Consider the following 10843-nt stretch of genomic DNA (forward strand, 5'->3'; position numbering starts at 1 on the left):
AACAACAACAACAATTTACGGGGGGATTGACTAGCCATGCCATTAAATTGAGCTGATTCAGCAGCAGAGATGGGGGAGTCTCTATACCAGCAAAAAAGATGTGAATGCAGTGTACATCTTTGGGGGCCAAAGCGCCTGTGCCACCCAACTTGAAGCCTACAGGAGCAAAAGCAGCCACAGCAGAGAGCCAGAGACCAGAGGTAGGAGCCTTCACCCAAGATTTCTTGAAAACTTAGTGAGGTTGGGGAGATGTCTTAATCATTAGGACTAAGAGAACTGTGTAACACTACTTAAAGCCACAGGGCTGATGGATGAGAGGCCTGCAAGCACTCTTCAGAAGTTGTCCTGACCAGAGGTTGCCAGCCTGAATTGTAACCTGTTAACCCTCCATATGAATCCCAAAATCATGAGTATGATTCTTTGAGGTCTGTGTAGCAACTGCAATGAATTTTGTGCCCCGTAGAGTAGGGTAGTAGGATTGGCATTAGAAATTAGTCAAAATGGGAGTGGCAGCACTGGGGAACATGTCTAACCTCATGAGAATTTGTTTTGTGTTGTGAATGTTGATAATGAGAGTAGTTTCCCCTTGTGCAGCTGGTAGAGATCAGTATCAGCTGTCTCCACATTGTCCCTGCTCTATTCGCAGTAAATAAACAAGATTATTGCAGGTAAAACAAGGTGTAAAGATGGAGGATAACTGAAGTAAGAGCAGAGATTAGCAACAAGAGACAGATAGCCAAATGTAGACTCAAACTTTGAGAAATAAAAGTTTAGCTAACTTTAATAATGAGAAGCCAACAATTAAAAAAAAATAGTAGATAAAACATTCCAAACAGAAGAAGCAGCTGATACAAAAACTTTGAAGTAGAAATAAAGAACAAAAATAAAGAAGCAGAAAATGGTGGGAGATGTCAGTAAGAACCAGGTGATGAAGAACTCTAAATGTTCTGGAAGGAATTTGCATTTTATTAAAATACAACAGAAGTCACTAGTGGGGTTTAAGCTAGAGATTGAGAGTTTACAACTTTGGCTGCCATATAGTGAATGGGCTGTAAAGGAACAAGGGGTAAAGTATGGAGACATCTAGCAACATGGGAAAACAGACTCTAATATAGGACATTACCTTTTGTCTGGTCCTTGGAGAAAATTCTATCAGGTTATATGATTTGTGCCTGTTATCATATGCCATAAAATTGTATTGTTATAGGACAAAGTAGAACTGTCCTATAGGGATTCCTAGGTTGTCATTTTCGTGGGAGTGGATTATTATCATGGTTGTAAGGTGATGTTAAGTACAACTCACAGCGACTCTATGAACAACAGATCTGAACCCTGTCATATCCTCTGTCACCCTCATCATATTAAAGCCATTGTTGCAGTCTCTGTGTGTCAATCTATCTCACTGAGACCTTCCTCTCTTTCAATGACCTTTCTAAGCATGATGGTTCTCTCCAAGAAATAACCTCTCCGAGAAACATGCCCAAAGTAGATAAGATGAAGCTTTGTCATCTTTGCTTCCAAGAAGCCCTCTGGCTACACTTTCTCCCAAACAAATCTGTTTGTTTTTGTTTTTTGTATTTTTACTGTTCATGGGATAGTCAATACTCTTCTTCAACACTACAGCTCAAAGGTATCAATTCTTCATCTGTCATCCTTAGTAACTGTCAAGCTCTCAAACGAACAGCAAATGATTATTAAAAAGATCATGGGCTGGATCCAGCACATTGTAGTCTTTAAACAGACATCATTGCTCTTCAGTATTTTGGAGAGGTCCCTGAAAGCAGACTTGCCAAGTACAATAGATCTCCTGTCTGGTACCAAGGGGTGTAGATTGTGGATCCAAGTATGAGGAAGTCATTGACAATTTCAACATTTTCCCCATCTATCATGATGTTATTTATCAGTCAAGTTTTGAGGATTTTCGTCTTTTTGAAGCCAAGTCTTTTTCCCCATGGATCCTTAGGCAGATTTGAATCACTAACTTTTCTGGAATTTAGCCACCAAGTTCTTAACCACTGTGACACCAGGACTCCTTAATTTGTGCCTACAGTTGTAAAATTACAACATAGTTTTAAGAGATGTTTTAAAGCAATTAAAAAAATAATTTTAAGAAAGCAATATTATTCCATAAAAATAGAACATTCTCTATGTAACATATAGTATGATGTTGTTGTTATGTGCCATCAAATTACCTGCAACTCATAGCAACTCTATGTACAACTGCTCTCAAAGCCTGCCCTGTCCTGAACCAGTCTCATTGACTCCAACACACTTACCCCATTGCCCTACTTACTGTATCAATCTATTTCATCTGAAGTCTTCCTCTCCTGTGCTGTCGGTCAACCCTTCCAAGCATGGTGTCCTCCTCCAAGGATCAATACCTCTTGGCCACATGCCCAAAGTATATGAGACTGAGCTTCAAAATCCTAGCCTCCAAGGAGAAACACGGTTCCTAGGACCCTCCCCAAGACAGACCTATTTGTTTTCTTGGTGGTCAATAATATGTTCAAGACTCTTCTCTAGGACCACAACTCAAAGGCATCAATTCTTCTTCTATCCTCCTTAGTCATTGTCTAGTTCTCTGATGCATAGCAAGTAATTGGAAAGACTATGGTCTGGATCAGTTGCACCTTAGTCCCTAGACTGAGATCATTGTTTCTCAGTACTTTGGAGAAGTCCCTGAGAGCAGATTTACCTAATCCAATTTGTCTTTTGATTTTCTGACTGCTGGTGTTAAAAGTGTTGATTGTAGAGCCGAGCAAGCTATTAACTGTATATCATATTTAAAATTTTCCAGAGACATAATCATTCTTTCCTTCTGAAAATGTAATAATAAACAGGAGGCTCTTGAGAAAACCTTGAAAAGACCACTTTCAGCTTTTATTGCAAATATGGCATTGTTGCTTTATTTCTAATATAAAAATGTCATTCCTTTTTTGCAACAGTTATATCCTTAAAATCAATTCTTTGTTACTAAGGAATTTTGCAAAGTTAGGACCTTTCTTCTTCAATTATCTCCTTCATTCTGCCTTCTTGAAGAAACAATCAAATGATGTCAAATTTTATTTTACATTATTTTTTAATTTATTAAATTTTTCATTTTTTACTTTTTAACATACAAGCTGATTACGGAAAAATGCTCTCTTTGATAAAAAAAGGCTATACAAATAAGGAGATTAAGTAATTTCCTTTGAATTGGTATTCAGCTGGCTTAAGATTTTCTCTACAGTGTTTCATCATTCAGTAGCCTCCAACATGTAGAAAATGGTGAACGGGATCTTGAAGATAGCTTTGACGTGAGAGCTGATTTAGTGCTCAGCCTAAAAATTGGCATTAACTTGATCTCTCATCCTTTATATGATTTGAAGGTGCCCATTGAGAAGCAGCAAAATAAGCAATTTTCCCAAATTCAGCTCTCAGTTTGTTTGATCTTGCTATTCTTTCCTTATGTAAAGCTCTGCCAAGAAGTTCAGTGAGTAAGAAAGAATAATGATTTTCCTGAATGAAGCACTACCTTTTATTTGGCTTCCTTATACATTTGGCAAAGGTTATGTTCAACAAATCTGAAGAAAATATTCAGGAGAAGTATTCAGGGCTTGACGGAAATACTCACTAATGGATAGCGTCTTGAAGTTGATCTCATTGCCCTTGGCTCCTCCAGCGTTGGTGTTGGCCATGACATAAACGGTGTAAGGGGTATTCCGTGTTAGGGCCTCCAGGTCATACTGCAGTATGCTAGCATTGACTGTCTTGGCTAAAGAAGAAATAGAGAAGTCAAATACTACAGTTAAAATCAGGTCATCAAAACTTGAACTTCCAAACCTGCATATATCACATACTCATTCTTCCAACTATGTCCTGTTTCCACTTAGCCTGTTGTTGTTGTTCTTAGGGGCTGTTGAGTCAAGTATGACTCATAGCCACCCTATTAACAACACGTCTAAATCTTGTCCTATTCTGTGCCATTCTCACAATCTGACACACTGAGCCCATTCTGCAGTCACTGTGTCGATCCACCTGGTTGAGGGTCTTCCTCTCCTTTGCTGTCTCCTCTATTTTTCCAAGTATGATGTCTCTCTGAAAGAAATAGCCTTTCCTAGAAACGTGACAAAAGAATGTCAGACTAAAGTTGATCATCTGGCTGCACTTTCTCCAAGATATATCTGTTTGTTCTTTTGACCGTCCATGGGATCTTCAGCATTCTTCTCCAATACCACAATTCAAAGGCATCAATTCTTCTGTCAATTCATCTATCAAGACGTAAATATAAAGGCAAAAACGATATAATTCACAGGAGGAAAAAGAGGAATAAATTCTCATGACCTTCAAAGTGGTTTATTATATATGACACCAAAATCACAAGCAACAATGTTGTTGTATTGTTTTTGTTAAGTGCTGTCGAGTCGTAGGCGACTCATAGTGACCCTATGAACAAAAGTCCTCGACAATTACGTGCGTGACTTTCATTCTTTCTCCAGGTTCATAGGGTTTCTGGAGGCAAGTTTTTATGGAAGTGGATGCCACTCCTGCTTGTTTTAAGCAGGGAGTGCCACCAAACACTGTCCACCATGGGTAACCATTATCACATTTGACACATCAGTGTCACAGTGTTCAGCTTCACAGAGACCACAGGTTAACTCTGTATGGCAAGTGGACACACCAGGGCTATACGACCTAGAAGAATGTTTGACCAACAACAATTTAAAACATAAATGGGAACCCATTAGACTGGAAAGACTTGTACATCAAAAGGTACCATCAAAAGAATGAAAAGAAAATCTAAAGATACTTGTAAGTCATATGTAATATAAGGATCTAATAAGAATCCTTAAAACTCAGCAATAAAAAAATTAACAACTCTTAATTGGGGAAAATGGGCAAAAAGTTTGAGTAGACAATTCTCAAAAGAAGATACACAAATACCAATAAACACATAAAAATATGTCAGTATCATCATTCATTAACAATAAGTGCCACAACAATAAAATGCTCAAACCATTAATCATTGACTTGATTCTGAGATTTGATGACCCCATGTATGCCACAGTAGAACTGTGGCATTTCCAGACTTTTCTTAGGAGGCAATGATAGGTGAACTTAACTATCCAAACTTCTTGTAAGTGTTAACCATTTACAAACATCCAAGGTCTCCCTCCTATTTGGTCATTTTTATTATTTATTACCAATTTCATGTGAGTAAAACTGTCACATAGGATTTTCAAAGCTAATATATAGTTTCCACCACTGAACCAATAGATCAAGATAGATGGCAAAAAGATTGGAGATGTTAATGATTTCATTTTACTTGGATCTACTATGAACACCCACGTAGAAGCAGCCAAGAAATTAAAAGATATGCTGCATTTGGGAAATTTACTGGCAAGAAGCTCTCCAAAGTTCTAAAGACCAAGGATGTTAGTTTAAAGACTAAGGTGCATCTGGTCCAAGAAATAGTACTTTCAATTGTTTCCTTTGTATCTGAAGAATGCTCAACAATGAGTAAAGAAGGTTAAAGAAGATTTGATGTCTTTGAATCATGGTGTTGTTGAAGAGTACAGAATATACCGTGGACTGCCAAAAGAACAAAGAAATACTTGAAGGAGCGCTGACAGAATACTCATTTAGAGTGAAGAATGGTGAACTTGTCTCACTTATATTAGGCATAGTTTCAGAAGGAGCGAGTTCTTAGAAAAAGACATCGTATTGGGAAAGGTAGAGGGTCAGAGAAAGAGAGAAAGACCCTCAATGAGATGGTCACCGCATTACCACAATTGGCTTGAATAAGACAGAGATGGGAAGGAAGGTGAAGGATAGGGCAAACTTCAGATTGGTTGTTTATAGGGTCATTATGATGTACAACAATTTCATTAATATCATATACCAGCAAAGTACTGCTGTAGACCATCCAAAAATTACTATAACAACACATTGACTGAACTGCTGGAAGTTCAAGTTGTGTCTAAAAGAAGCCATGGCACCAGGGATATCATTGCTGGTGTCAGATAGATTCTGGCTGAAAGAAGAGAATAACAGAAGAATGCCTCTTCATGTTTTATTGACTATGCAAAGGCATTTGACTATACAGAAAGCACGGAGAAACCAAAGTAAAAGGAAGAAATCAGGAAGTTAAGGAGTTAAATAGAAGCTTTCAAAGGGCAGCTTGGAAAGACAAAGCAAATCATTCTAACAAAAATGTGCAAAGAACTGGAGTCAGAAAATCAATAGGGACAAACTCACTCAGCATTTCTTAAGCTTAAAGAACTGAATAACAAACAGTAGCCTCAAGTTGCAATATTTAAGGATTCTGAGGTCAGAATATGGAATGATCCAGGAAGCATTAAATCAAGTCACTGTATCAAAAGGAATTGTCTGTCATGGAAGAATTTCATGAAACAACATATGATCAAGAGCCTGTGGTGATGAAGAAGTAAGTTCAAGCTGCTCTGAAGGAATTGACAAAAAAACAAGTCCCCAGGAGATGATGGAATACAAGTTGACATATTTCAACAGACAGATGCTGCCTTGGATGCACTCACCAAGTTGTGCCAGGAAATCTGGAGGATGATTGCCTGATTAGCTGGCTGGAAGAGATCCATATTTATTCCCATTCAAAAAAAGGGTAACCCAACAGAAGATGGAAATTATTGAACAATATCACTGTTATCATACATAAGCAAAGTACTGCTGAAGATTATCCAAAAACAACTGGAACAGTACATAGATAGAGAACTACCAGAATCACAGGCTGGATTTAGAAGAGGCCATGGCATCAGAGACATTAGCAGAAATGTCATCCAGATCTTGGCTGAAAGTAACGAGTACCAGAGTAATGTCTATCTGTGTTTCATTGACCATGCAAAGGCATTTGACTGTGTGGATCACACAGACTGTTGCTAACCTTGAGAAGAATGGAAATTCCAGAATGCTTGATTGTTCTTATGTGAAACCTATGCTTGGACCAAGAAACAGTCATCAGAACAGAACAAGGAAACACTGCATGATTCAAAATCAGGAAAGGAATGTATCACAGATGTGTCCTGTTTCCATATCTTTCCATCTGTACGCAGAACAGATCATTTGAGAGGCTGGACTTTATGACGAGGAATGTGGAGGAAGACTCATCATCAACCTACATTATACAGATGGCACAACATTGCTTGCCAAAACTGAGGAGGATCTGAAGTGCTTGCTGTAGAAGGTCAAGGACTATAGCCTTCAATATGGATTGAAGCTCAACATCAAGAATACAAAGATTCTCACCACTGGGCCAATTGGCAGCATCATGATAGATGGAGAAGAGACTGAGGTTGTTAACAACTTAAGCTTGCTTGGTTCCACAATCAACACTCCAGGCACCAGCAGTCAAGAAATCAAAAGACAAATTGCTCTGGGAAAAACTGTTGTCAGTGAACTCCACAAAGGACTAATGAGCAATGATGTCAGTCTGGAGACTAAGGTGTTCCTGATCCAGGAAAAGGTTTTTGCAATTACTTGCTATGCATCATAGAGCTGGACAATGACTAGAGTTGACAGAAGAAGACAACTTGTTGCCTCTGAGTTGTAGTGCTGGAGAAGGGTAGTGAACAAATCATGGACCGCCAAGAGAATAAACAGGTTTATCCTGGAAATGATGAAATCTGTAGAGGCAAGGATTTTAAAGATCTGTCTGATATATTTTGGACATGTGGCCTGGACAGACCAGTATCTGGAGAAGGACATCATTCTTAGAAGGAGAGGGACAGTACAGGAGAGGAAGACCGTGTGTGAGATGGATTGACACAATAACTAGGATAATAGGTGGGTGTGTCAGAGATAGTGAGACTGGCTCTGGATAGAGCAAGGTTCAGAGTGACTCAATGGCACATAACAATAATAATATTGAGACAAATTATTTGAAAAGCTGGACTCTGCAGAAGAAAGTGGCATCAGGATCAGAGGAAGACTCAACAACCTGCATATGCAGATGACACAACTTTGCTTGCTAAAAGTGAGTGCTTGAAACACTTGATGCTGAAGATCAAACACTGCAGCCTTCAGTGTGGATTGTGTCTCAATGCTAAGAAAACAAAAATTCTTACCACTGGACAAATAAGTGACTTCATGATAGATGGAGCAAAGATTGAAACTGGCAGCCAATTCATCTTACTTGGATCCACAATCAATACATTTGGTAATAACAGTAGGTCAGGAGATATTTTGCACTGGTAAAGTGTGCAGTCAAGGACTTCTCCAAATTACTAAGGGGCAGTGGTGTTAATTTTAATACTAAGGTGCACCAGACTCAGACAACAGTCTTTTTAACCACTTCCTATGCTGCTGAGAGCTAAACAGTGAATAAGAATGACAGAAAGATAAGTGATGCTTTGAGCTTTAGTATTAGAGGAGAGTACTGAATATCACATGTTGTTGTGTACCATCGAGTTGGAACTGACCCATAGCTGACCTTTCAGGTTTCCCCCCCCCCCAGGGGCAGTTAATTGCGTGGGAGGATACTGCCATCTTTTTCCATGGAGCAGCTGGTTTTTCAAACCACGTGTCTTCAGGATAGTAATGCATCTTCTTATCACTAGACCATCAGAGCTCCATGAATATCCCGTGTACTTTCAAAATAACAAACAAATATGCCTTGGAGAAGGTGCAGTAAGAATGCTCCTTGGAAGCAAGAATGGAGAAGTTTCCTCTCACAAACTTTGGCCAAGTTTCTAGGAGAGGGTATTCCTTAGAGAAAGACATGCTTGACAAGGTGGAGGGTTAGCAAAAGAGAAAGACTCTCAACCAGGTGAATTGACACAGTGACTGCAGTAATGGGCTTGAGTGTGTCAGAGATTGTGAGGATGGCACAGGATAGAACAAGGTTCGCGTCTGTTGTTCATAGGTTCTGTATGAGTCATACTCATTTCTATGGAACCTAACAACAACAGCATTGAGAAGAATGGGAATCCTAGAACACTTGATTATGCTCATATGAAACCTATGTCTAGATAAAGAAGTTGAGTTTGAATAGAGGAAAGGAACACAGCAGGGTTTAAAATAAAGAAAGATGTGCATCAGGGTTATATCCTTTCTCCATACCTATTCAATCTGTATGCTGAGCAAATTATTTGAGAAGCTGGACTCTGAAGAAGAATGTGGCATGAAGATTAGAGGAAGACTCATCAACAACCTATGCTATGTAAATAACACTACCTTACTTGCTGAAATTGAGGAGCACTTGAAATGCCTGCTACCAAAGGTTCATGACAACAACCTTCAATATAGATTGCATCTCAACATCAAGAAGACAAAAATTTTCACCACTGGACTGAAAAGCAACATGATAGATAGAAAAAGGTTGAAGTTGTCAATGATTTCATCTTCCATGGATCAACAATTAACACCCGTAGTACCAGCAGTCAGGAGATCAGTACACGCATTGCACTGGGCAAGTTCACTGTCTTGGACCTCTCCAAACCACTTAGGAGAAATTATATCATTGTGACTCCTAAGGTATTCCTGATTCAGGCCACGGTCTTTTCCTTCATTTGCTGTGCATCGAGAGAGGAACAATAATTGATGCTTTTGAGCTACTCTTTTGGAGAAGAATATTGACTATCCCATGGACTGTTAAAAGAAAAAAAACAGATATATCTTGGAGGAAGTGCAGCTCCAGTGCTCCATCTCACATACTTTGGACATGTTTTTAGGAGAGGTTATTAATTGCAAAAGGACACCATATTTAGCAAACAGGTGGTTTGGCAAAAGATAAAAAGAGCTTCAGTCAGGTGAAACAGTAACTGCAGCAATGGGCTCAAATGTCAGAGGTGATAAGAATGGTACAGGATAGAACAGAGTTCATACCTATTGTTCATAGGCTCACTATGAGTAGTAGTCAACTCGACAGCACCTAACAACAACTGCTTTATAATATCACTAATATCATACACTATCCAAATCCTGCTGAAGATTATCCAGAAACGACTGGAACAGTACACTGTGAGAACGATCAGAAATACAAGCTGGGTTTAGAAGAGGTTGCAGCACTAGAGACATTGACAATGTCAGATGGATCCCGGCAGAAAGCAGAGAGTATTAGAAGAATGTATATCTGTGTTTCATTGACTATGCAAAGGCATTTGACTGTGTGGATCACAATAAATTGTGGCTAACCTTGAGGAAAATGGGAATCCCAGAGCACTTGATTGCACTTATGTGAAACCTATACTTGGTCCAAGTATATGGACCAAGAAACAGTACTCAGAACAGAGTAAGGAAACACAGTATGGTTCAAAATCAGGAAAGGAGTGTGTCAGGGATGCATCTTGTCCCCATACCTTTTCAATCTGTATGCAGAAGAGATCATTCGGGAAACAGGGCTTTATGAGAAGGAATGTGACATCAAGTTTGGAGGAGGACTCATCAACAATCTACGATATGCAGATACCACAACTTTGCTTGCTGAAACTGAAGAAGACATGAAGCTCTTGCTAAAGAAGGTCAAGAACTATAGTCTTCAATATGGATTGAAGCACAACATCAAAGATTCTCACCACTGGGCCAATTGGCAGCACCATGATAGATGGAGAAGAGATTGAAGTTGTTAGCAATTACAACTTGCTCGTCTCCACAATCAACACTCTTAATACCAGCAGTCAGGAAATCAAAGGGTTAATTGCATTGGAAATCTGCTGTCATGGACCTTTCCAGAGTGCTAAAAAGCAACGATGTCAGTCTAGATACAAAGGTGTGCCTATCCAGACCATGGTCTTCTCAATTACTTGTTATGCTTCAGAGAGCTGGACAATGACTAAGAAATGACAAGAAGAATAGATGTCTTCAAGTTGTGATACTGGAGAAGAGTCTTGAA

The 10843-nt window shown here is 39.1% G+C and overlaps 1 protein-coding gene across 1 annotated transcript in view; it reads right to left on the bottom strand.

Moving 5' to 3' along the window:
* The window catches only part of IL31RA (interleukin 31 receptor A), a 94337-nt gene that overhangs the window by 8072 nt on the left and 75422 nt on the right, over positions 1–10843 (bottom strand). Inside the window, exon 11 of the mRNA XM_006891543.1 lies at positions 3614–3754. Within this exon, the coding sequence (XP_006891605.1) occupies positions 3614–3754 (141 nt within the window). The remainder of the gene's footprint in view (positions 1–3613; positions 3755–10843) is intronic.

This window comes from Elephantulus edwardii, unplaced genomic scaffold (assembly GCF_000299155.1).
Source record: "Elephantulus edwardii isolate Elephantulus edwardi_28Jun2011 unplaced genomic scaffold, EleEdw1.0 scaffold00099, whole genome shotgun sequence".
In the NCBI taxonomy this organism is placed as follows: domain Eukaryota; kingdom Metazoa; phylum Chordata; class Mammalia; order Macroscelidea; family Macroscelididae; genus Elephantulus; species Elephantulus edwardii.